Source organism: Lepidochelys olivacea, assembly GCF_965140295.1.
Source record: "Lepidochelys olivacea isolate rLepOli2 genome assembly, chromosome: 11".
In the NCBI taxonomy this organism is placed as follows: Eukaryota; Metazoa; Chordata; order Testudines; family Cheloniidae; genus Lepidochelys; species Lepidochelys olivacea.
This window is the reverse complement of record NC_140421.1, coordinates 33,163,713-33,190,699: the sequence shown is the minus strand read 5'-3', so window position 1 is coordinate 33,190,699 and position 26,987 is coordinate 33,163,713. Positions and strand designations below refer to the sequence as shown.

At 42.0% G+C, this 26,987-nt stretch overlaps 2 protein-coding genes across 5 annotated transcripts in view; one reads left to right on the top strand and one right to left on the bottom strand.

Annotated features, from left to right (window-relative positions):
- LOC311528734 (uncharacterized protein) overlaps nt 1–689 on the bottom strand; it is a 31,647-nt gene extending 30,958 nt beyond the window's left edge. Inside the window, exon 1 of one of the 3 annotated variants that reach the window (XR_014713680.1) lies at nt 602–663. The gene's annotated coding sequence lies outside the window, so the exon portion shown is untranslated. Of the gene's footprint in view, nt 1–601 lie in introns of all 3 variants that reach the window. The other 2 variants (XM_084644112.1, XM_084644111.1) reach the window with 2 other exon arrangements.
- A 135-nt stretch (nt 690–824) lies between these two features.
- Nucleotides 825–26,987, top strand: part of CD302 (CD302 molecule) — a 37,581-nt gene continuing 11,418 nt past the window's right edge. Inside the window, exons 1-4 of one of the 2 annotated variants that reach the window (XM_084644110.1) lie at nt 825–1,052; nt 18,083–18,196; nt 20,649–20,771; nt 23,520–23,693. In XM_084644110.1, the coding sequence (XP_084500236.1) occupies nt 986–1,052; nt 18,083–18,196; nt 20,649–20,771; nt 23,520–23,693 (478 nt within the window). In that variant the 5' untranslated portion in view covers nt 825–985. The remainder of the gene's footprint in view (nt 1,053–18,082; nt 18,197–20,648; nt 20,772–23,519; nt 23,694–26,987) is intronic. The other variant, XM_084644109.1, reaches the window with a different exon arrangement.

Below are 26,987 nucleotides of genomic sequence, written 5' to 3'. Positions count from 1 at the left end.
TTCTTCTTAGTGTCATTTGTAGTTTAAATTCCTTGGGGATGGGCTACATCTTCTGTGTTTGCACAGTATCATGTGTAATAAAAGGTGTGACAGAGGAGTGTGTGTAAAAGATTGATCTTTGTTATCCAGCCTCAGTCACATGACATGGGTCAAGGCTACCAAAGTTTCTGTGTCTGTCAAATGGCAGAGGTCAGTAGCCTACTGACTCCAGTGGCTACTGTTGTTTCCCTCCCCATGCCTGCGTTGCCTGTTTCTCTCCTGTTGGAAATAAAATGCAAACAATATAACCCAAACGTAACCCCCACCACGGAATAGAGACAATTGATAAATACAGACAGCTAGGCCAGGCTTTTCCATTGCAGTTCACAGGCATGTTACCAGCACAATCGAATACTGTTGAGATTGCAACCTTATTTCAATTCAGTTTTCAACTTTTGTACTCAGAGCCTATTCCATGGTAGTTTCCACGCGAAGAGGGGCGTGCAGAAGTGCCGAGGTCAGGCGTTTAGAGGAGCCATCTAAAAGCGAGGGGGGAGATGGAGGACAGAGCACGTCTTACACTAGTGAGGTGAGGGGAGATTTCTCCTGGTAGTGAACTTACAGCGTCCGCTGCGCTGTGCCTGGTGGCTAATACGAACCGTTCGGAAGGCAGGGCAGCTGAAGGCGGAGGGAAGCAGAGCTGGCTCTGGACAGCCCAGGCACCTGGGGCTGGGCGTGACGGCTGGCCCCGGTCATGCCCAGCAGATGCAGCGTGAGCCCCGCGCTGGAGCCAGCCCTCTTGGGAGCGGCGCGTTAGCCCAGCCCAGCCTAGCCTGCAGGGGCTGGCAGGCTTCGGGGGCCGCACGCCCGGCCCCGGCCCCGGCCTGCCCCCGCAGTGGGTGGTGTCCGGCCGGCGCGCTGTTCCCCCCTGCAGGCGCAGCCCCGGCGGGAGGGGTCGGAGCCGCAGCCTTCCGAGAGCCGGCGCGAACTAGAGTGGGCCGGGGCTATGGAGCCCCGTTTCCCCGCGCTGCTCTGCCTGCTGGGTCTCCTCGCCACCGCCTCCGGAGCAGCCGGTAAGGTGCTCCCCTCCCGCGCCTGTCAGCCCCCACCCTCCGCTCGGGGTGCGGGGCCCCTGCCTCCCAGCAGCTGTCCCTCTCCGGGCGGGGCGTGACACCCGCTGCGGGAGGAAGCGCAGCCTACGCTGCTGGGTTTGCGGCCCGCGGAGTGGATGGGGCCCCCAGCTCGAGGGAAGGTCCCCCGGTCCCCCCCCCGTTCATTGTAAGTCCATAGAGGGGAGGAGTTCACGCTGCCAGTTGCATATTTCCCATTGCGGGGGCGCTGTGTTGGGCATTGCAGGCCCCTGGGGGTTGCTGCTGTCTGACGCTCTTGGCCTGCCATGAAAATAGATATTGGCTGGGCTAGAAAAATAGGCTCTGTTTTTAAACGTGTGAGCGAAAACATGTTAACTAGCCCGACTTGAAACAGGACTTTGCACCCACTGCAGCAGACATGGCCGGTTGTGTTAAAAAACCTGATAGCCGGCAGTGGTCAGCCTTTAAGGGAGTCTAGTGTTAGCCACAACCAGCAAACATTTTGAAACACAGCCTATTTCCAAATCTAGACAGGGCCACAGTCCCGTTATGTTTTTAGTCTTGCTCCTCATATAAAATCAGATGAGAGGCAAATTCATTTCCTGTTACTTAGGAGGGAAGAGAAGGCTTTGTGTTGTGTGCTGAGAAGTTTCATTTTCTGGAAAGTCCATTTGGCTAATGTATAGCTATTGAGAAACAGTGCAAAGCAAGGAACCCTTCTGACATGGGGCATTAAAAAAAACCATAATATAGTCTGGAGTGAGTGCCTTCTCATGCTTTTTTATCAAAACTAACGACACAGTCCTGCAAAAATGTAGACATATGTTCAACTCTAAGCATGTGAATAGACCCATTAATTTTATTTCAACTGGACAGTTTGAGTGAGTAAAGTTAAGTACGTGCATAAGTATTTGAGGGATTGGGACGTAATTGTGAAATGAAAAGCAGCAAAGGAAAGAACCAGTTAAACTAGGAAAAATGACACATGCGATGTGCTCCTATCAGTTAAATGCCTAATACCTGGGAACAATATTTTCCCCTTACCCAGGGTAGGCTTTTAAATAGAGCTTTTCTATTTCTAGTTATATAATAGGACTATGATCCTACATAATTGTGGTAAGGAAAGTGTGTGCACATTATCAACATATATATCAGCATTATGGCATAGAAAAAAATCATGTTAGTCTTGCAATTTATGAAAGAATTACATTGCTACACAGTCATAAGTTATATGATTAAGTGGTTTTGATTTTTCAAAGTACTTCAAAAGAAATGAAGAGGGTTTTCTCCTTTTGAATTTTTCAACATTTCTGCATTTTTCCTAGATAATGCTATTTACTTACTTTTCCACTTAACATGACTAATAAACTGATCAGTGTTATTTGTTAATGCACCAACATAATGCTGCTGTGTTTAGGTTACAAATTGTGTAGGGAAATGTTTAAATTTAAACAAAAAATGTTTTCATTTTTTTTTTTAAAAAGTTTTAATTGTTATGGTAAAAGTGTCTAATGACTTGCATGCTTGCTTATACATCGTGACCCCATTCAGGATGAAACTCTCCACAGAAAGAGCAAAAGATACTGTGCAGTAACTGCACACAGAGACTAGCTCTTCTTTGTCTTGTCAGTTGAGGTACTGAAATTTCTGTGTGTCGCAGAGTAGCTACGCATAGTAGGAAGATAGGTGCACAAGCTCACAACAGCCTTGGACTAGGGTTTTCCCAGATGTAAAACTCAGGTGACAGTGGCTATTTCTCCACTGCATAGCTAACCTGGGTGACTGAGCACCTGGATCAGAGCATTCAGGTTAGCATAGCCTTGGGTATCAGCCTCCCCACTGCAAACCCCTACCCTAGTTACTGTGTCTTCACTGTTTCTGCTCTCACCCGCGTGTGTCTGGGGGCATGGTTCTTTGTGTTGAAATGCTCTAGGATTCTTTTCCGGTCAGTTAGGGAAGAACTTGTCTGTCCTTCAGGGGAAATTGTGGGAAGGCATTGTAGGGCTATCAGCGCTTGAATGATTTTTCCCCTCTGGATCCTCATCGCAAGGTGGATTCTAGCATGAGTTAAAGCAGAGCCCAGAATCTAATTCACGCTGCCAGCCTGGTAAGCTAGCCTAGGTTTAAAGCACCTCCAAATCCAGACCAGTGGCTTTTTTTTTTTTTTTTTTTTTTTTTGGTGGATGATAGGTGCGTTAACCGGGGCCTTACCTGGTTTTTAGCCTAAACTGTGCCTTGTAGACATACCCTATTTGTTCAGGAAAGAGACAGGCAGAAGAGCTGCTTCTGGGAACAGGGTAGAGGTGACTTACTTGGGGCCTGGGTAATGGGGAGTTGCCTCTGTGCAGTTTCTTACAATCCCTGTGTGTGGAATCAAGACTTGTGTACATTTGGTAAATAAATAAATTACAGTAAGAAAATACCTGACTGCTTAACTGATTTCTGCTTCAGATGGGAAACTGAACTGCAAAGCCTCAAAAATCTGCTACCCTTGCCAAAGGAGCAACATTATTTCTTTGTATTTACAGTAATGCCTAGAGGCTCTTAGGCGATGTCTACGCTAGCACTTCTGTTGGTAAAACTTTTCTCAGTCAGGGGTATGAAAAAACCACACCTCTGACCGACATAAGTTTCCCTGACAGAAGCGCTGGTGTGGACAGCGCTGTCGGTGGGAAATGCTCTCCTGATGACATAGCTACTGCTGCTCTTTGGGGGTGGTTTAATTATGCGGATGGGAAAGCTCTCTCCCATTGGCATAGAGTGGCCTGGCTACCCAGGAGACCTTACAGCGATGCAGCTGCAGCGGTACAGCCGTGCTTCTCTATGGTCTGTAGTGTAGACATAGCCGAAGTGAGATCAGGGCCCCATTGCGTTAGTCACTGCTCAAACACATAGGGCTAGTCTACACTAGAAGTATTACAGCTGCACTGCTGTAGTGCTTCTTGTGAAGATGCTCTGTGCTGAGAAGAGAGCTCTCCCATCGGCATAATAAAACCACCTCCATAAGAGGCAGTAAGTATGATGTCAGGAGAATCTCTCCCACTGACATAGTGCTGTCCACACCAGCACATAGGTTGGTGTAACTTATGTCATCACCCAGGAGAGTGGCTTATTCACACCCTTGAGTGGCGTAAATTATAGTGACATAAGTGGTAGTGTGTACAAGCCCATCGTAAGAGAGCATCTGCCCAAAGAGCTTGCAATCTAAATAGACAAAATAATTAAAGGGTGTGGGGAAAGAATTAAAGCGTGGAGAGGTGAAGTGACTTGTCCAAAGTCATAAAGCAGGTCAGTAGCAGAACTAGGAAGATAACACAAGCTTCCTGAGTCCCAGCCCACTGCCTTATCCACTACCCCAATCTGGCTCTTGGACAAAACCCTAGAGTTTGGGCCAGGATCCAAGTAGCAGTTGCACACTATAGATTTGTCTACAGACTCTACACAAACAATTAGATTGCAGCTAGCTCTGGTGTGAATCTGATCCTCACTAGCTTACCGCAGAGTCTGTTTATGTGCAAAGTTCATTAATGAACTATTGACGCGTCTGCAGGGTCCATACAGACAGTTAGACTGCAGCAGATTAGTGTATGGTAGATTCACACTCCAGCTGGCTGCAGTCTAATTGTTTGTGTAAACAAAACTTCTTGGATAGCTACTTGTCTACTTTGTGCTGCCCTTGATACATGGAATGGGGGTACACTTCATGCATACTGGCCTTCTCGCTGTGGGAAAGATTGTCCCCATCTGTAGAAAATCCCATGAGAGGAGAGTTGTGGGGGGATGATAATTCCAGGCAGGTCCCCTTGCTGACTTTTCTCCCACATTGTTCTGTGGGGTGGGATGGAAATTCTCTCTCTTACCCTTCCACCACAAAAGGGAAAGGGATTTGGTCTCTGGAAGTACAGGACCATCTGGATGTAGATTATGTGCCTTCCCACTCCTTTCTGGCCTGAAATTGCTCTTTTTGATACATGCATCCTCCCGTCCAGACACATCCATGCCCTCTCAGTCAGCATAGTACCATTAGCCTACAACAGTGGTTCTCATCCAGGAGTACATGTGCCCCTGGGCGTACGCAGAGGTCTACCCATCTAGATGTTTGCCTAGTTTACAACAGGCTACATAAAAAGCACAAGCAAAGTCAGTACAAATTAAAATTTCCTACAGACAATGACTTGTTTATACTGTCTTGTATACTATACACTGAAATGTAAGTACAATATTTATATTCCAATAGATTTATTTTATAATTATATAGTAAAAATAAGGACGTAAGCAATTTTTCAGTAATAGTGTGCTGTGACACTTTTGTATTTTTATGTCTGATTTTGTAAGCAAGTAGTTTTTAAGTGAGGTGAAACTTGGGAGGGTAGGCAAGACCAGTCAGACTCCTGAAACGGGTACAGTAGTCTGGAAAGGTTGAGAGCCACTGGCCTACTACAAGCATGTTACAAATGGTTGGTTTTGAAGTGTAGGTAGGGCCTGAGTGTTGAAGAATGTATGGTATATTTCACAATTTACAGCAAATTTGTGTTGTAACTGTCATTCATTTACTGATTTTTTTTGCCTTGACAGTATTTTAGTTTCTCTTTTCTGTTGTCGAAAATAACTACATGTAATTGCGTATGCAAAATATAGGGCTTAAGAGTTTGTGGTGGTTCTATTTCTTTCTTTTTTAATCAAATGTACCATCTGTTCATTGCTCTGGACATATGCTACACATTTTTAAAAAATTGAAAGGATGAAATAAATTCTGTGGCTTGTGAGTGATTCCATGGCTTTATGGCTGAACATAAACAAAAGACAAGTATCAAGATTTTAAAAGTGGATTGTGATTTAGGTGAGTTTAAGTGGCTGCATTGTTGCCATTTCTGCAGTGCTGCTTTATTTTTAATAGTATTATATGAAGTACTTAGATTTTTATGGTTAGAAAAGACTATTCTGTTCTTAATAAGTGTGTGAAACTCTTACTAACTAAACCCAATGGAGGGTGATTAAGTTATTTAATATGGCTTTAAAGGGGTATAGCTATAAGCAATGGGATGGAATTAAACAAGGAGAAATGTGAGCTAAATATTAGGGGGGGGAATTTCAATAATGAGCTCTAGAAGGATGGGGAAGTCTCCCATGAGAAATGGGGCAGTTCATTTAAAACTGAACTTGACAAAGCATTAGGAAAATATACATTTCTACCAATGGAAGAATTGACTTTCAAATGCTGCAGAACTTGTAAAATGTGATTAATCCACTTTTATTCTTTATTATAAAAATAATTTAATCAACAGAAGTGGCCACCAACCACATGAAGGTCCTAACTGGAAACTAACTTTTTTTTTTTACTGATTTATAATACATTTATTTTGTATTGATTGAGGTTTTACTGTGGTTACATGGTACTACAGTCTGTATCTGAAGCACCCCTGGGTATGTACTTGTGATACAGAGAAGCATCTAAAGTATTTATAATCTAAACAGCACTGGTTATTGGTGTTATCTACTTTTTAGCACCAGTAGAATAATTATTTTTTCTAAGGCTCCTTCCTGTTAAAAATAGTGTGTTAATGATAAGAAATGAAACAAACAATTACTGCAAAGTGTTGGGGTCTTCTTTTATAATTGAAATCCCTTTGTATTCACATTTCTTGTGAAAATAGAGGTCTGCTCTCCCATGTTTGCTTGTTGGGGAATGCACATAGATACTCATAACCCATCAAATATTTTCAAAAGTCAGGTGTATATGAGAATCCTCAAGTACTTTTCAGATATTAGTGAGGTTAACCTCACAATCCTTCTTTAATGGATTATGAAATTGAGGCATAAAGGAAGCATATATATTAGAAAAATTGGTACCTGTATTTTTGCAATAGCCAGGAATGGTGCAGGTGTACCTGGGCTAAACTGTTTGATTAGCTAGGTTTTGGATGTTTTTATCACCTTGCATGAAAACTTGTGTGCTGGAGTCACATCCACACTAGTGGTTGATCCCCATTGCTAGCTGTTACTGTAAAACAAATTGCCAATATTCTAAGTGCGAATGGAATTGCAGAGGAAGTCTGTGGCAGAAATGAGTAAAACCCAGATCCCTGTACACCTATGCCTTAACCACCAGACCATGCTTCCTCCCTGTACAATATATAGTTCATATATACTTTTTTTTAAATGTGAGTAAAAATCATCTCACTTATACATTACTGCCCCATAGCCTGTAAGAAAAGATAGAGTGAGGTATAGATGGGTATAATAAGGTGTTTTTATTTAAAACAAAAGTATATGAAAGGTTTCTAATATTAGAAACCAATATTTTCCTCTTCCTTCTGTATGTCACTTGTCATCTTAGATTTTTAATCTGATCAGGGATGGGAAGCATATTGTTAATGTGCTGCTTGTACATATCCTAGCACAAGGTGGCCCTGATCCTGACTGAGGCCTCTGGGCATTACTGTAATACACATAATTCCTACTAGAATTAATTCAAATTGTATTAATTGTATTAACTGTGTAAATGCCACATATGCATGGATCATGTATTTCAAAGCAAACAGATGCACCTTAAAACTCTTGGCCATTAGCAAGCCTATGAAAGACTTGCCCAACTGGAAATGTAATTTTGATTTGTCTTATAAACACACCTGAGCTTGGCCTAAACTAGAGAATGATTGTAGGTCTAATTGACACAGTACTTAAAATGTTGGTGGCAGCTGGCAGCCCCTATACATTAGGACTCTCAATTTTGCTACCACCAGTAAAATTTAACTGATTTTAGTATTAGTAGGAAGTTTTGCAAAATGTCCCAAGACAAGTTTGGAGAGAAAAATGTACTCACTTCCCCATCTAGAGTTTCTGTGGTTTAGCGGAAGAACAAGCAGTTCTGTGAGGAATTCACTCCAGAGCTGAGAATCTTTTTGAGATATTGTGATTGATCAGATGCCTCTTTTCGAGATATTGTGTATTGATCAGTGCAAAGCACAGGAATTGTTTCTGTTCCTGGCTGTGTAAAAGTAAAAGAAACTGCTGAGATGGTTTGCTTTTTTAAGGGTATGTCTACACTACCAAATTAGGTCGATTTTATAGAAGTTGATTTTTACAAATTGATTTTGTACAGTCAATTGTGTATGTCCCCACGAAGCGCATTAAGTCGGCTGAGTGTGTCCTCACTACCGTGGCTAGCATCAACTCACGGAGTGGTGCACTGTGGGAAGCTATCCCACAGTTCCCGCAGTCTCTGCTGGAATTCAGGGTTCAGCTCCCAATGCCTGAGGGGGCAAAAACATTGTCACAAGTGGTTTTGGGTACATGATGTCAGTTTCCCCTCCCTTCCTCTGTGAAAGCAACTGCAGACAATCATTTCATGCCTTTTTTCCTGGGTTACCCGTGCAGACGCCATAGCATGGCAAGCATGGAGCCCGCTCAGCTCACCACTGCTGTTGCAAGCATTGTAAACACCTCACGCATTATACTGCAGTATGTGCAGAACCTGGCTAAGAGATGGCAGCACGAGGACGATTGTGAGGAGGACATGGACACAGACGTTCCTGAAAGCACGGGATGTGGCAGTTGGGACATCATAGCAGCAGAGAGGCTGGTTGATACAGTGGAACACCGATTCTGGGCCCAGCAAACAAGCATATACTGGTGGGACCCATAGTCTTGCAGGTATGGGATGATTCCCAGTGGCTGAGAAACTTTTGCATGCATAAGGCCACTTTCCTGGAACTCTGTGAGTTGCTTTCCCCCTCCTTGAAGCGCAGGAATACCGAGATGAGAGCTGCCCTGACAGTTGAGAAGCAAGTGGCGATAGCCCTGTGGAAGCTTGCAATGCCTGACTGCTACTGGTCAGTCAGGAATCAATTTGGAGTGGGCAAATCTACTGTGGGGACTGCAGTGATTCAAGTAGCCAATGCAATTACTGATGTTCTGCTATCAAGGGTAGTGACTCTGGGAAATGTGCAGGTCATAGGGGATGGCTTTGCTGCAATGGGTTTCTCTAACTGTGGTGGGGCGATAGACGGAACACACATATCCCCACTTTGGCACCGGACCACCTTGCCAACCAGTACATAAATCGCAAGGGGTACTTCTCAATGGTGCTGCAAGCACTGGTGGATCACAAGGGACATTTCACCGAGATCAACATGGGATGGCCAGGACAGGTACATGACGCTCACATCTTTAGGAACTCTGGGCTGTTGAGCAGCTGCAGGAAGGGACTTACTTCCCAGACCAGAAAATTACTGTTGGGGATGTTGAAATGCCTATAGTTATCCTTGGAGACCCAGCCTACCCCTTGCTCCCATGGCTCATGAAGCGATACACGGGCAGCCTGGACAGTAGTAAGGAGCAGTTCAACTATAGGCTGAGCAAGTGCAGAATGGTGGTAGGATGTGCCTTTGGACGTTTAAAAGCTCGCTGGCACTGTTTGCTGACTAAGTTAGACCTCAGCACAACCAATATTCCCACTGTTATTTCTGCTTGCTGCGTGCTCCATAATATCTGTGAGAGTAAGGGGGAGACATTTATGGCAGGGAGGGAGGTTGAGGCAAATTTCCTTGCTGCCAAATTTGAACAGCCAGACACTAGGGCAATTAGAAGAGCAGATGTAGGCGTGCTGCTCATCAGAGAGGCTTTGAAAACCAGTTTCATGACTGGCCATGCTACGGTGTGACAGTTGTGTGTGTTTCTCCTTGATGCAAACCCGCCCCCTTTGTTGATTTTAATTCCCTGTAAGCCAACCACCCTCCCCCCTTCGATTACAGATGGAAAAGGAAATAAAGTCACTATTGTTTTGAAACCATGCATTCTTTCTTTATTAAATAAAAGAAAAGGGAGATAACTGATAAGGTAGGTAGGGTGGGGTGGAGAAAGAAGGAAGGACGGACAAGGGCACATTGCTTATTGTAGCCACACTACAAATCAAAGCTGTTTGAATGCCAGCCTTCTGTTGCTTGGGCCATCCTCTGGAGTGGAGAGGCTGGGTGCCCAGAGCCCTCCCCCCGGTGTTCTGGGGTGTCTGGGTGAGGAGGATATGGAACTTGGGGAGGAGGACAGGCAACAGTTGTACAGTGGATGCAGCGGCGGTCTGTGCTCTTGGCTTTCCTGCAGCTCCACCAGATGTCTGAGCATGTCCGTTTGCTCCCCCATTAGCCTCAGCATTGCATCCTGCCTCTTCTCATCGCATTCACTTTTGGGAGAGCTCTCTCCCGTCGACCTAGAGCAGCGACACGAGCGATCTTAGAGCGGCACAGCTATATTGGCAGTGCCGCTGCAATCTCGCGAGTGTAGATATGGCCTTATGACTGCATGCTGGTCACAACAGAGTCTAATTTCTTTAGCAGACACCACAGTGAATGTGATTTGCCTTTGTCTATGCTGGCCAGCATTGTATCAGTAACGTGATTCTTCAGAATTGTGTTCAAACACAATCAGATCTTATAATGTGGAAAAGTCCTTCTCCCATATCTGCTCTGACTTTGGTAAAAGGCGAGAGGAGAGGAAGTGAGAATAATAATTGAAGTATTTCAGCAAGTCTGTATACACACTGGCACTAAAAACTTCAGACTAAACCAGTATTTAGTCCTGAAGAATCTGTCTGTGGTTCAGCTCGTAGCCCACTCGTAAATCATTTGTAGCACTTTAGAATGTGAATATGTGTTACAAGCACACTAGAACTTTAAATGAGACTCTAGTGGTGAGAATGCCTCAGAATATTTTTAGAATTGGCACAAACTTGTGGTCCTTAAGTAAAATTTGCATAGAAGTTAATCAGCATTTTATCTGAGTAAGGACTGCAGAGGACTAGGCCCTTTCTTTAGAAGTAGGTTTCTTAAGAAGGTCTGTGCATTGAATCCTGAGATTCTTTAATTGTGATTTTTCAAAAGCATCAGAGCAATTTAGAAGCCCAACTCCAGGATTATCTATTCCTGCTGTCCTCAAACTGTGGATCGCGACCCTGTTTTAATGGGGTCACCAGGACTGGCATTGGACTTGCTGGGGCCTGGGACCAAAGCCCAAGCCCCACCGCTCAGGACAGAAACCAAAGCCCAAGGCCCATCACCCCAGGCTGAAGCCTGAGCCCCTCCACCTAGGGCTGAAGCCCTTGGGCTTCAGCTTTAGGCCCTCTGCCCATGGCAATGGGGCTCAGGCTTTGCCCCCACCCCCTTCCCAGGGCAGTGGGGCTCAGGCAGGCTCAGGCTTCGGTCCCCCCTCCTAGAGTCATGTAGCAATTTTTGTTATCAGAAGGGGGTTGCAGTCTTATGGTCCCATAATGGTAATCACCAGCATAATTTAATAGTATGCAAAAAAAAAAAAGTTAGTGCAGGACAAACAATCTCAACCAGAAGACAACAGTGAGTTGTAAATACTTAAATTGTTTTTACAATGAGAAATGGTTTTAAGAGATTAGAGAAAACAGGCTGACCATGTCTTCCCGTTTCTTTCCTTTGCTATCTCTTTCCTTCCCGAGAACCTCCCCATTCCAAAGGGTCTCTGGGTGTGTCTGCTCTGCATTTGGACCGTGTGATTGCAGCACAGGCAGATGTACTCAAACTAGCTTTAATCTAGCTAATGGGAATACCAATAGCCGTGAAGTTGAGGCAGTACAGGCTAGCTAGCCACACAGGTAAATAGCCCAGATCTTAGGCAGGCTTATACAGCTTGCACTGAAGCAGCTTCATTGCTGTTGGTACTTGTGCCAGCTAGTTCAAATGTCTACATCTGCATCAATCATACCTCTGATTGCAGTGCAGACATACCCAATTACTGAGTCTTTCACCAGCACTTCCCCTGCAATACATCTCTGAAGTTTGAGTGGCTTTTTTATGTTTTTTCATTCAGTTGGCTAAGGGTTCCCCACTTCCTCTCCTGTGGCTCAGCAAATGTGCCAATTTAATTTTGCATTATGCAGCTAAAGTGATGTGCTTAATGCTGCTAGTTTAGGCCCCATGTTCCCCTGCTTTGGCAGTCAAGAATCTTTTCTGCCGTTATAGTTAAAAGCTAACTTGGGATGGGTGTGATTTTTTTTCAAAAGCACCTGAGTGAAAATCAATTAGGCTGGAGCTCCTAAGATGTTTAGGTGCTTTCAAAACTCTCACACTGTGTGTGGCATGTTCACTTGCTCTCTGCTCAGGGATATATTGAGAAGCCATTAAATTAAAGAGTGGATACATGAAAAATGTTTAAACCTTCTATTTAAAAGATGCAGAAGGAAATATATCTAAAATGACTTCAAGTTATAAATGTGCTGAGTTATGAGGCTCCTGCTAAACAAACAATGAAGTAATGCTGTTTTTTTTAAACTGTAGCATTTTTAGAAACCTTTTGCTTAATTCAAAGTTAGATGAAAGTTTAAAAAGATAACAGTAAATGAAAAGAAAGAAACAAAGATTCCCCCCCCCATACCCCACATAAAGTGTTGTATGTGCCTGTTCAACCCAGGTGGAATGTGATCCAGCTATTCTTTGGTTCATTTGAAGCAAATGAAGTTGATGACATGGAAGTGGTTAAAGGTAGTATGTAAGTGGGAGGTGTACAGCAAAGTGGCGGGTAGCTAGAGAAGGTTCAGTCCCAAAATTTATCTCGGCCTAATCATTTTGTGAGCCACCCCACTGCCTGCATGCATGCCCAGCTCAACAAGTGAAGCCCTGGAATCTGGTGGTGCTAAGGCCAGGAAGTGGGCAGGACATTGTGGGGTGAGGGCCCTGCTTGCATACTGGATTCCTGGCAAATGGAACTAGATTTCTCAGTCCCAGCCGGGGATGCTGGCTTCTGGTTCATGAGTGGTGCTTCCCGGAAAGGTTGAAGTTCGCAAAGTGACAGTTGGTGGAGGCTCCAACAGGCAGGGAGACTCAGAAGCCACATCTGGTGCAGAATATGGGGGAAGAGGAGCTATGGTAGACCAGTCTGAGTGGAGATCTGGGGAATTCCCAAGAGGAGGAGATATGGCTTCCACAGATCGGAGAGTAGAATCCCCACACTGGGGGTTGGGATGAGGTTCACTGGGACAGGGTGAGAGCCCTGAGGGAAGGAGGGATCTTGTGGGGATGGTGGGGAGAGGAGTCCTGGGGGAAAGAAGAATCTTGAGGAGATGGGGGTGGGGGAGTCCTGGAGAAGGGAGAAATCCTGCAGCCCCGTACCTGGTAGGGCCAGGAAGGAATGGGGGGGGGGGGTGTTTTTGCAGCGGGAGGGCCCCACCTGAATGTATGCGCATCAAGTGGCACTGGAGCGGACTTCTCCGTATCTGCATGTAGCAGCCTAGGAAGAGCCAACGGGCCAGAGTTGGGAGCCAGGCTGAGCCCCAGGGGACAGGAGCTGCCATTGTGTGGTGAGTGCAGGGTAGTCTCGCCCTTCCACTCCCAAAAAAATATTTTCAGCAGCCACCTATAGTATAGAATGGTGTTGCAAGAATACTGGAAGGTCTAGAAGGAAACATCAAATCTAAAATAACCACTTCTAAAAAGGTTTGTTCTCACTCCTTTCACGTATCATGGCACTGGCTGAACACTCAGGTCAAAGTTCAAATAATTTCTTCCTTCGTTGGCTCACGCCATAGAGAAATCCATTTGTTTTGTGGCATTATTCAGTCCTTCTGAGGATGAAGACTGTTTACTTTAATCTATTTGTAAGGCCCTCATCATTAGTATATGAGCACCTCCCAAGTATTTAAAAATATAAATAATGTGTAATATCCCTTTCCAGCCTACAGGAGAAATAACTTGCTTTTAGTTTATATTTGTGTGTGTGTGTGAGAGGTAGTGGGTGTGGGGAGTGTAACTTACTGAAGATAAACTACATTGAGGAGAGATCAGTTTTGCATTTAGGGCCGGTTCCACAGCCTATTTAAAATTGGGCCCCTTTAACATGTCTTAAATTAGGCACCCAAAAATGGAGGTTCTCAAAATCACTTGTCACTCCAGAAAATTTTGCCTACATTCTTCTGATGCTTTCTTACATTCTCTACGCTGCTTAAAAGCCACTGGATTTTGACAGTTTTAATTGGAAGCTATGTAGAAAAGTACTGTTTCTACTAGGGTTTTCTGTCATCAGTTTATAATTACTATAATTACTATTACAAAAAATTAGGTGTTTCCAATATAATTTAAATATTTTGCATTTATCAGGTAAAAATGCAGTATCTGATCATGCTTACACAGAATGTTTCAGTGCTGGAAGGTGTGGAGTTAATTCCTTCTAATGTATGAATGTATTAGTTTTTGGTCATTTAAATGGTATGTGCTATCAATGTCTTGTAGCTTTTGTGTTTTATCAGAGTAGCCTGGAACTTCAGGATAAATAAAATGTAATAACCAAATAATAAGTAAGAGATCTGCATTTGTATTTTTTTAATGATTTATTTAGGAAGTTTTAACAAGCTTACAGATCCTTGCCATGTAAATATCAGAGACAAAATAATAATAATTACAACAGTGAGCTTTTGTTTAGAGATTATACAGGAATATAGTAATCTCATCTCTCTCTTTAACAGGGTGTTACCATATTACACGTGAGTTTCATTACGCTACCCATCTCATCACTAGTGATTTTTATTAAATTGAATGAACTCTCTTGGATCTGCATTTGTAGGACTGGGTGATGCAGTGTGCTAAAATGATAGCCCCTTTTTATATTTCGAGGATATATTTTTATATTTCACCTTCCTGTGCAGCATAGGACATGAGTCACTTGGAGATTTAAATTATTGTAAATGGTGGCTTCTCTGAAACTTGAAGTCTTTAAAACATGATTTGAAAACTTCAGTAACTCAGCCAGAGAGGTCAGGGGTCTATTACAGGAGTGGGTGGGTGAAGTTCTGTAACCTGCAGTGTTCAGGAGATAATCATGATGGTCCTTTCTGACCTTAAAGTCTATGAGGCTGAATGCAAATAGAAAGACTCCCATGGACTTCAGTGGTGTTTTAGATCAGGTTCTTCATTTGAAAAGTGGTGAGATCTGTGGTCATTCATATGACATAAGAATAGAAGAATGGCCATACTGGGTTAGACCAAAGGTCTGTCTAGCCCAGTAGTCTGTCTCTTGCAGTGGCCCGTGCCAGATGCTTCACAGGGAATGAACAGAACAGGGCAATTTTGAGTGATCCATCTCCTGTCATCCACTCCCACCTTCTTGCAGTTTGAGGATTAGGGATACCCAGAGCATGGGGTTGCATCCTGACCATCTTGGCTAATAGGTATTGATGGACCTGTCTTCCAGAAACTTATCTAGTTCCTTTTCAACTACACTTTTGCCCTTTACAATATCCCACGGCAGTATCCACAGGCTGACTTTGCATTATGTGAAGAAGTACTTCCTTATATTTGTTTTAAACCAGTTGCTTATTAATTTCATTGGGTGACCCCTAGTTCTTGTGTTATATGAAGGGGGTAAATAGCACTTTCCTGTTCACTGTCTCCATATCATTCATGATTTTATGGACCTCTATAATATCCCCCCTTTGTCGTCTCTTTTCTAATCTGAACAGTCCCAGTCTTTTTAATCTCTTCTTGTATGGAGCAGCTCCATACACCTAATGGTTTTCGTTGCCTTTCTCTGTACTGTTTCAAATTCTAATCTTTCTTAAAATAGGGTGACCAGAACTGCACACAGCATTCTACGTGTGGGCATATCATGGATATATAGTTCCACTATGATATTTCCTGTTTTATTATTTATTCCTTTCTTAATGATTCCTAACACTGTTGGCTTTTTTGACGGCCATTGCATAGTGAGCAGATGTTGAGATGATTTTTTCCAATGTGCATTATTTTGCACTTATCAGTATTGAATTTAATCTACCAAAATGTCCCCGAGTAACCCAGTTATGTGAGATCGCTTTGTAACTCTTCTCAGTCAACTTTGGACTTAAATATCGTGTGTAATTTTGTATTGTCTGAAAACTTTACCACCTCACTGTTCACCCCCTTTCCCAGATAATTTATGAGTATGTTGAACAGCACAGGTCCCAATACAAGTCCTTTGGGGACCCCTGCTATTTACTAATTTATCAATTGTGAAAACTGACCGTTTACTTTGTTTCCTAGCTTTTAACCAGTTACTGATTAAACAGGGACCTTGTCTCTTACCCCATAACTGCTTAGTTTGCTTAAGAGCCGTTGGTGAGGGACCTTGTCAAAGACTTTCTGAAAGTCCAAGTGTGCTATATCCACTGGATCACCCTTGTCCACATGCTTGTGAACTCCGTCAAAGAATTCTAATAGATTGGTGAGGGATCACTTCTCTTTACAAAAGTTATGCGACTCTTCCCCAACATATTGTGTTTATCTATGTGTCTGATAATTTTGTTCGTTACTGTAGTTTCAACCAGTTTGCCATGTGTGGAAATAAGGTCCATGTTCTAGGTCCAGCTCCTTTGAAAATCTACCTTCTGCTTTCACAAGCCTCACCGTTTTGGTCAGCAGTTTCATTGGAATGTTCCTGTCATGGGAGGTCGTTATCATGGAGGGATAAGTGATCTCTTAGGTAGCTAAGGCCAATCCAATAGAGGACTTTGAATATGAGGATGAATCCTTGAATTGAATTCCCTATTCAATGCAGAGAGCAGAGTGCTCAGGTAATGTGTTCCTTGTGGTCTGTGTTGCTAGGTAGACTGACCCCCAAAATAGGTAATAAAGAGAAATGCTGGTTTTGATTCTTTAGAGTCACACATCTTTTTGTAACTTCTAAAAGGACATGATTAAGTGAGGTGGGTTTGGGAACACTAGTGAGTGGAAGCACAGACCAGAGGAAGACACTGCTTTCAGAATGAAAATATATTGTTTTGGTTAGTTGTCAAGTCTGTCTTTTCTTTTCTCCTTCCTGCACATTGAGCCTTCAAGTAGCAGTTATATAGTGTGTCCCCAACTATATATTTTCTTACTGAATTTATTTCTCTTTTCATGCTCTCTTATGGAAAATAACTGGTAAGCTGAAATGCCATAAGAGAGGTAGAAGGCAAGAGTAGGTAGTAAAAGAGCATGTAGTCCAAAAACAAAAGTGTTGACCAAAAAACAAGTCATTACAACTTTGTGCTGTATAGACAGAGGAATCACTGAGCTGGGAGGTGACAGTCGTTCTCTGTTTGGTACTGATGAAATCACTCCCACATTACTCTGAGTTTTAGGTACCTCAGTACCTGAAAGAAGGTGATAAAGTGGAGGAAATTCAGGAAAAAGCAATAAAAATAGCTAAGAGGATGAAGGAATTGACTTATGATGAAAGTAAATGAATACATATAACTTGTTCAGGTGAGTAAAGGGCAAATATGATGCTACCAGCCATTATTCAAAGGATGTAAACACGAGTGAGCAAGATGACAACATTTACTTATACTTATGTTATATACTTATGTTTAGAGTGGTCTAAAGTTATCTAGTTCAGAGTAATGGGATAAATAAATATCATGGTGACGGGCTCTTTATAAATGCCTAGAAAAAAGCAAAGGACAAATTAAACTGAATATAAGGGCAGTCTCCTAACTGGTAGTGTTTATTTGAATTACTGTAACATCTGGGAGCCCTAATCACGGACCAGGACCCCGTTGTGCTGATGTACAAACAGAACAAAAAGGCATCCCTTAGCAGTGATATCAGTGAGATATGTCCAGAATATCCCAAGGGAATGGTGGAAGGCCTTCCTTCTACTGGAGACCTTAACAATTAAATTAGCCAAATTAATGGAGAATAAACTCTAAAAAACAGAATACTGGCTAGAGGAGGGGGTTTGGTGAGCTAATGAATCTTTTGTGTCTCTGATTTCTCTGCTATATCACACATCCTCATGTCCTGTATTTGTTCTTCGTCTGACCTGGTAAATTACATTCTTAAGTATATTGTATTTATTTTTACTCCAGATGTTTTTTAATATTTAATTGTTTTCATGCTCCAGCAGAGATGCATACAGTCCAGAAAGACAAACTGCATTATTTTTCTTTTCATCTACATTGCCATTTGAAACAATTTCTTCATATCAACCACTATACTACTATTTAGTGTTTAGAATAATGATGTTTGCTCTTCTCTGTGTAGAATGCCCTTCCTCTGCTTGGATTCCATTTGGAAGTAGCTGCTATATTTTTCTTCAAGGCACATTAGATGAATTGGACAGTATTGATGATGCCAGAAATCTCTGTAAAGATAATGGTACTGTAATCCGTCTCTTTTATTTCTGATGCATTATTAAGAGATATGTACTCTGGTTGCATTTAATGAATAACTGTATTATTTTAGGACATTATTGTTATTAAACACGCTAAAATAATAAAGGTAATTAAACATCATTTTGAGAACACAAGTGGACCAGGAAAGAAATTTCCCCCTTGTGTGGCAAAGGCATTGCACATTTGGCTAAATGCATTTTTTGTCTTTCTTTGAAGCACCAAGTACTAGTTACTGGTCTGATCTGATCCAATACAGCCAATCCTGTGTTTCTGGTGAATAGTACTGTCATCTAGATGGATAGCTGTCGAGCCTTGTGATTTAAGCTGACTTCACAGATTTTTTACTGTCACCCATGACTTTCTCAGTAGTCAAAGTATGGTAGTAGAGCAACTGCTTTTTTAATACTTCACCTCGATGGATGAGCTTCCAAATGTTCTTCAAGTTTTACTGGTGTTTATCTGAGAACGGGGACTGCAGTGGCAGTCAGATGCTCTGGAAACGCTTCCATATCCTTGTTAGAACAAGAGATTACCACAATTTTTGCTGTGTTAAGCATATATGATATCTCACCAGGTAACCCTGGACCCGAGTCCTTGCCTCAGTGTTCTCTGTAAAGTCTGGAAGTGGCTGTCATTCTCTCATTTTTCATTACTGCTTTCCCCCCACAGTAAAAAATCATAGATGTAGACTTAAAATTTCAGTCTAGATTCTTCTTTTAGCCCTCCATGGCAGAGGAGGTGCAAGGAGTCTTCCCTAGACCCCCGCCCCACCCCATCCCAGCCCCCATTCACAGCTAGGCAAATTCATGGTACTGCTCTTGGAACAGGAAGAACAGCAGAGTCTGATGAGGACACAGGTGTTGTTCGATTCTCTGATGGGAAGGGAAAGAGAAACCGTTACCCTGCCAGCTAAGCCAAGCTCTTGCTTTACTCTGTAACATAGTGTAGCAGTAGGCTTTCCTCTGCGGCATTCCCAGAAGCATTGTGCCTGCCTCATATATTGTTGCCAGAGCAGTGCATGTCCACATCCTCTCCTTGCCACAGGGCGAGGACTTAAAGCCACAGACCAATAATAGTTCCTTCCTCTGGAATACCATCATTTTCTTTCAATGGCAGTGAAAGTAAAAAAATATAAACTGTACTGACATCTCCACCGTTGTAACCTGGAATATATGGTTAAAGAGACTGTCCATAATAGCTTGCGTATTACATCACTTATTCCGTAGGGACACAGTTTACTGTTTGTTTGTTTTAAATGGAAGATTACTTTGGTTTTTTTGCCATTTTTGGTTCAGTCCTATACTTGCTAATGGGAATGGGAAAATTCCCAGTGGTTTCAAATGGAACATGATTAAGGTTACAATTTTGTCATGGATATTTTTAGTAAAACTCATGGATAGGTCACAGGCAATAACCAAAAATTCACAGAAGCCGTGACTCGTCCCTAACTCTTACTAAAAGCATCCCTGACAAAATGGGGAGGGAAGAAGGTCCATCACCCTGCCCCACTGAATGCAGCAGCAGGGAGCTGCGCCCCCCACTCCTGCCCAGTGCCTGGAAGGCACCCCTGTCCATGGGGCTAGGAGCTGGGGGGGCCCCCACTGCTGCGGTTGAGAGATCTGGGGGGTTTCCTGCTGCCGCAGCAGCTGGACTTCTGTAGGGCACCAATGTCACGGAAAGTCACGGAATCCGTAACCTCCGTGACGTACTGGTAGCCTTAAATATGATCAGCTATTCAACATTTTTTTAACATTCAACTTACTATTCTAAATTTTATTTTATATTGTCTTACTTTACAGTGGAAAAATGGTTATGAAAAATCAGCTGAGCACTGGCAAGGAATTTCTGAAGCAGAATGCTGTTTCAACTTTTAGCTATTTCAGAGTAGTGCTTATGTATTAAACAAAAAGGTTTGGGCTTACTTATGTGTATGTGAAGATCTTTCCCATAGCTGAGTAATATTTTAAAGAGATCTGTATTGCAAACAGCATGTAAATGATATGATGATACTGTAAGTTACAAAAGAGCTTAAATTTTGTGTTTCTTTTAAATGATCCACTAGTAGTCAGTATAGTCAAATTGACTACAAAATCTGAGACACATCAAGGGAAAAAAAGATTACAAATCAACTCTTTGATCTAATTAAATTATCTAAATTGTTTAGATTTTTTTCAGATTACATACTTAAATGTCTAAGTACATGTGTGTTTGCTAACATCTTAAATGGCATTTGTATGACACTATGTGAATGTATTGTATATCCTGTCAGTCTGTCATTGCACTGCTGGGTAATGTATGTACACAATTGATTGGTTACTGGGTGGATCAGTATGTTCAGATGCCTTTCATATAGTATTTATAGTTGTTTCACTTCTGTTGCATGAAACGTGCTTTCAAAATTAGATTTATAGGGGCATTTTTTTTTTCAAATGCAGCTTCTGGAGCAGACATTATTAGTATAAAAAATAAAGAGGAGAATACATTTATACAGGAAACATTAAAAAATCACTGGCAAGTCCCTGATTATATTTCGTTGGGCATGTTCTTTGACACAGATGGTAAGTGAGAACTACCTTGTTGATATCTTAATACTTTGTCTCTCTTAACTGTAGAAAATGCATGTCTTTGTGGTGGAATTATTAAATTACACAGCAGCCTCAGTTCTTTTCTTATTGAAAAGGTGTCCACATCCAAAAAAACAATTGCCATGCTCATCAGAACCATTGTTGGCATTGTCAGGGATTGAATGAGAATAGACACATAGCTCATCTCTCAGCCCTAGATGGTCCCTCCAAATCTGGGTTGAGACATGTCAGCAGAGGACTACATGGAAGCTTGTATTGCTGCTGTCTGTGCTATACCTATGTGGAGGATAAATACAGGATTATCTCCAGGTCTCTCAATCTGACAACTTTGACAAGCCCAATATCCATTTTCACAGATGATGGTTATAAGCATCTTTATGTGATGTTTGCGTAGTTATAGAAACACTCTTGCTTGCTTTTCTCCATTCACATCAATAGCTAAAAAAACTGTAAATAAAATTTGTCCCTTTGTATATACGTACTAACTTCAGAAACACTATGTAAATCTGGAGTAACAACACTGAAATTAATGGATTATTTTGACTTTACGTATCTGAGAACAGAATTTAGCCCAGAGAAGAGAACATGATTTTGCTAGAGATCTTGAATCATAGAACTGTAGGACTGGAAGGGACCTCAAGAGATCATCTAGTGCAGACCCCTGCACTCACGGCAGGACTAAGCATTATCTAGACCATCCCTGACAGGTGTTTGTCTAACCTACTCTTAAAAATCTCCAATGATGGAGATTCCACAACCTCCCTAGGCAATTTATTCCAGTGCTTAACCACCCAACCATTAGGGATTTTTTCCTAATGTCCAACCTAAACCGACCTTGCTGCAATTTAACCCCCTTGCTTCTTGTCCTATCCTCAGAGGTTAAGGAGAACAATTTTTCTCCCTTCCTCCTTGTAACAACCTTTTATGTACTTGAAAACTGTTATCATGTCCCCTCTCAGTCTTCTCTTCTCCAGACTAAACAAACCCAATATTTTCAATCTTCCCTCATACGTCATGTTTTCTAGACCTTTAATCATTTTTGTTGATTTTGTTCATCTTTCCTGAAATGTGGTGTCCAAAACTGGACACCATACTTCAGTTGAGGCCTAATCAGCATGGAAAAATCTTGACTTTTATTAAGCATGGGGAATGTTATTGCATGCTACACTTCTTTCATTGCCCCAGAACAACAGCAAAAGATAAGGTTAATTCTTTTTAAGTTTCCTACTACTTTGTGTAATATGCTTTCCTATTACATAAATTGTGTTCTGTTCTAGCCTGTATATGTGGCCATCTCCTTATGATGTGCCTCTTTCTGGATGTGGCTTTGAACTGCTTGCTGAGGGATGACTAATATTTATTAAATTACAGATTATCATCATTTGAATCCCTCTCTCTTGGGTCCCAAGCACTGTACCCTAAGAGCCCAAAGTCCCTTTCATTAAGGGAGCAGAGTAGGGATGTAAAACGTGCCTCTATGTCTTTAATAAAATCCTGATTTATTTTTCTTCTGCATATCTAAGAAAATCAGTTTTATGTCAGAATCTGAGGCTCGTTATTACATGCTAGTTTAAAGCGCAGTTCAGAAGTAACAATGGTGCTGGATTTATTATTCCCGTTACACAGATGGGAAATTGAATGAGAGAGAGAGAAAGTGACTTGTCCAATGTCGCACATTAAGTCTGGCAGGCACTGTAACCCAGGTGCCTGAGCCAAGGTTTGGCACCTTAACTGTGAGACCAACCTTCCTCCTCTGGACTCCCTAATACCAGGATCCTCACTGTGTCCCTGCAGGGAAAATCCTCATTTTTTTTCCAAGATTCTTTTTATCTCCTCCTTTGCTGCGCTTATTTTCTTTGGTGGAAGCTTCCATGAAGATGCTACAAACCTCAAAACTCTCTCTTGGCCGGGACACAGGTGTGTGACTTCTGTTCACAATAAATTCTACAGGGTTCATGGTGTGGATTATCAAGTCCATTTCCTACGTCAAGGAGAGTTTGACATTATTAGTTTATCTAGATTAATGATCATTCTGATGTCCCTAGTCCTAAAGGATCATTCTACTGGTTTTAGGAGTTTTGCGAGTTACCAGCAGGCTGAGGACAGGCTAAAGACTGAGCTTGTGATCTGGAGAATAGTGTATATTAAAGAGCTCCTGGTCCTGACATAAAATCCTTCCCATGCTCACAAAGGGGAAGACCAGAAAAGCATCAAAGCTAATATGTAAGCAGCAGTGTAAGCAATTTGTGTAGGAATTATAAGCCTGCTTTGGTATGCAAAAGGATGGAAGCCCAGCCACATGGCTAACATGACTGAATATGCATCATGAACACAAAAGGAATGGTCTCTAGGAAAAAGAGATGTTTGATCCCAAACTGGCAACCACATATGATACGTCCAAGAGCAATGAGTATATCCTTTATGAGAAAGGAGCAGTAACCAGTGCCCTGAAGCATGGGGATCTGGCCCAAATGTCAGCCTGTTGTATGGTGGCAGAATTTCTCTTCTCCAAGAAGCTCTTGAGAGCATATGTTGGACACGAACTGCATCTCTCACTGCACTGGATTTGAAGCATGTTGCCAGGATGCAGCCTGTACAAAGTACCAAGAAATAGCTTCAAAATGTTTAGTTTTCTTTTAAATTCAATTATTTTGTTTGATTTGTCAGTGTGAAAAACTGTTTTTCCATGAATGACATAATGTATAATTCCTTCAATCACAGATAATGCTTTTAAATGGTTTGACAAGTCGGAAATGAAATTTACCAATTGGATTGAAGAGGAGAGCAATGAGGAGCTCCTGAACACATGTGCTTCTATGTACACTAAGTCCGGGGGATGGAAAAAAATCAGTTGTGAAGATCTTCCTCTGACAGGGACCCTTTGTAAAACAGCCTGTAAGTACAATGTGGGTCTACATCACATGACCTCTCTCCTTCTTTCTCTGTACAGACAGACAGACACACACATATATTAAACTTTAGATTATAGCAGGTTACAATCAAACGTTAACATACTACACTGTACATTACTTGTTCAGGATCAGGTTAATATTCAAAGAACCTGGCATTTTGGCTTGCTAGCTTGGAAGCCCTCCTCCTCTGAGTACACTAGAAAAGATTACCAAATTTCTAAATACCTGTCCTCTTTTTGGCACTTCTCTTTTGTACATACTTGGTGTCAAGTTGCAGTGGGGGAGGTTTAGATTGGATATTAGGAAAAACTTTTTCACTAAGAGGGTGGTGAAACACTGGAATGCATTACCTAGGGAGGTGGTAGAATCTCCTTCCTTAGAGGTTTTTAAGGTCAGGCTTGACAAAGCCCTGGCTGGGATGATTTAACTGGGAATTGGTCCTGCTTCAAGCAGGGGGTTGGACTAGATGACCTTCAGGGGTCCCTTCCAACCCTGATATTCTATGATTCTATGAAGGGGTCATATTTTTCCAGTAGTGCTCAATAAAGAGTCTAGCTGCTAACAATAGAAAATAAATAATTTGCCCTTTGTTTAAAATGCAGATCCTTTACAGAAGCATTCAGTAAGCACGTCAGGGGATCTCCAGGAAGTTGGAATTTTGACATCAGATGAATCTCTTTAATTTCCTCCCAAACTCATATAATTGTTAGACCACAACCACTATATGTGCAAGTATGTTCCACTTTCCCAAAACAGCCCCACTCACAGAAAACCCCTCTAATAGCATCTCCCAAGTAGATGGATCTTAACTGGAGTCAAATGCCATCTATACAATAATTTATACAAATTTTCTTTATGAGCTACCCAAGTTAAAGATGCATATCACCTTTCCCATGTATACATCCAGATTGATTTCTTTGTCCAAATCCTTCTTCTATCTTTTTATCTGGGTTGTTTTCTTATCAACATCTTTTTCCATCAAAATTGTATATATCTTAGAAATTAAACCTTTTCTTCCAGCTTCCTCCTGGGTCAGCTCCTCAACTCTTGTTGAGGAGCTCTAGTTAGAGCTGCCTTGTATCCAGATTTAACAATACAATGTTTGACTTGTAAATACTGAAAATATGGGATCTTTATATTATTTTCATTATTACATACTGTTGATATGATTTCAAATCAGGATTTAGGAATAAATGTCTGAATTCAGTAATCTCAGCTCTTCTACACAGTTAAGAGACACTTCGATATTTCTTTGGAATAAATTCCTGATTGATAATGGAAATAGCTGAGAGAGCTTTGGCAACAAGAATTTAGAAAATTTGTCCAAAACCGCTAAGGTGGTCTGGATGAATGGGTGACTTTTTATTTTTGGTGATCTAAATTTCTTTCTAACTCAGCAACTACTATGAATAGCTGTATTTGGGCTCCATTATTGTTAGTTTTATGCACTGTTTGGATGTTTATTGTTAATCTAGTTTATCACATCTTTTAACTGTGATATATAACAATAACATGCCAAATTAAGGAAGCTAGTCCATCCCACTTTTTGAAATCGCCCTGAGTCTTTTATGCTTCCTTGTGAATTTTAATAGAATATCCTGCCATGTTTCTAATGTCATGTCAGGTATACCTACAGGGATGCACTGAAACAAAAACAACAACTTTGAAAGGACATTCATTTTTATTGAGGCTACCCTGAGTAGCCAAGAAATGTTGTGTTTGTTCCATTCCTCCAACTGTTTTATTATATTATTCCACACTGGAGGGTAATTTCCCTTAAAGAGATTTTTATGTTTCTCCACAATATTTACACCTACACATTTTAAAGATTCCTTTACCCATTTAAATTTATGTAGCTCACCACAGTTTGTTTTGAGCTTTTGGGAATATTAATTCCTAAAATTTCAGATTTATTGTTATTTTGAAGCCTGACACCTGCCTAAGGTCCAGAGTCAATTGTTATATAACTTTTAATAAGGCTTCTGACTCCTGCAAATATAACAAGACATTGTCCACATGCAAAGCTATTTTGTGTTCTAATCCAGAAGACATTTTGATGCCCTTTACCCAGGGGCTACTTCTTACCTTTATTGCAGGGGTCTCAAACTCAGTTTACCTTAGGGCCAATGCCAGTCCTCAAATCCTCCCAGTGGGCCAGTAATCCCAGTGGGTCACTGAAGATGGTGTTCAGAAAAGAAAACATTTATATTGTATGTTTAATTTCAAATTTCTTCGAAATAATAAAACTGTCATACCTTCAGGATTGCAGCAAATCCTGTTGAAACCTTCAGGATTGCAGCAAGGTGTGCATCAGATAGTTGTGTTTGGTATTTTGACTTGTTTATATTCGTTGTGGAAAAAAGTGATGCTGCCTCCATGGCTGACTCTGCCCGGCAACTAGTGATGGTGTCTCTGTCCCTGTCCCCTAGCCAATGGGAGCTGCAGGGGGCGGTACCTGCAGCAGACATTGCTGGCGTCATGGCTGTATGCGTCTCTCCTCCGTGGGCTACAGTGGGGAGGTTCTTGGGCCTCAGGTGGCCCGTGGTCCGGGACTTGGAGACCCCTGCTTTATTGCAAATGGCTTCATTGCCAAAGCAAACAACAGGGGGAATAACAGGCAACCCTGGCTATACCCCTTAACAAATTAAAAGGAGGCGATTGATGACCATTAACCAAAGCAGATGCTTGAGGATGAGTATATAGTGCCGGCATGCCCCTATAACACTGATTTCCAAAATCTCTCTGAGGTGCTCATGTTCCAGACAGTCGAAGGCTTTCTCAACATCCAAAGAAAGTAGCACACGGGAAGTATGGCTAGAATTAACATTATAGTTCAATTCAGAGTTCTGATATCAGATATTCCTTTGAACAACATAGAATCATAGACTTTAAGGTCAGAAGGGACCATTATGATCATCTAGGCTGACCTCCTGCACAACGCAGGCCACGGAATCTCACCCACCAACTCCTGTAACAAACCCCTAACTTATGTCTGAGTTATTGAAGTCCTCAAATCGTGGTTTAAAGACATAAAGGTGCAGAGAATCCTCCAGCAAGTGACCCATGCCCCACACTGCAGAGGAAGGCGAAAAACCCTAGGGTCTCTGCCAATCTGCCCTGGGGGAAAATTCCTTCCTGACCCCAGATACGACGATCAGCTAAACCCTGAGCATGTGGGCAGGACTCAACAGCCAGACACCCAAGAAAGAATTCTCTGTAGTAACTTGGATCCCATCCCATCACAGGCCATTGGGCATATCTACCATTAGTAGTCGAA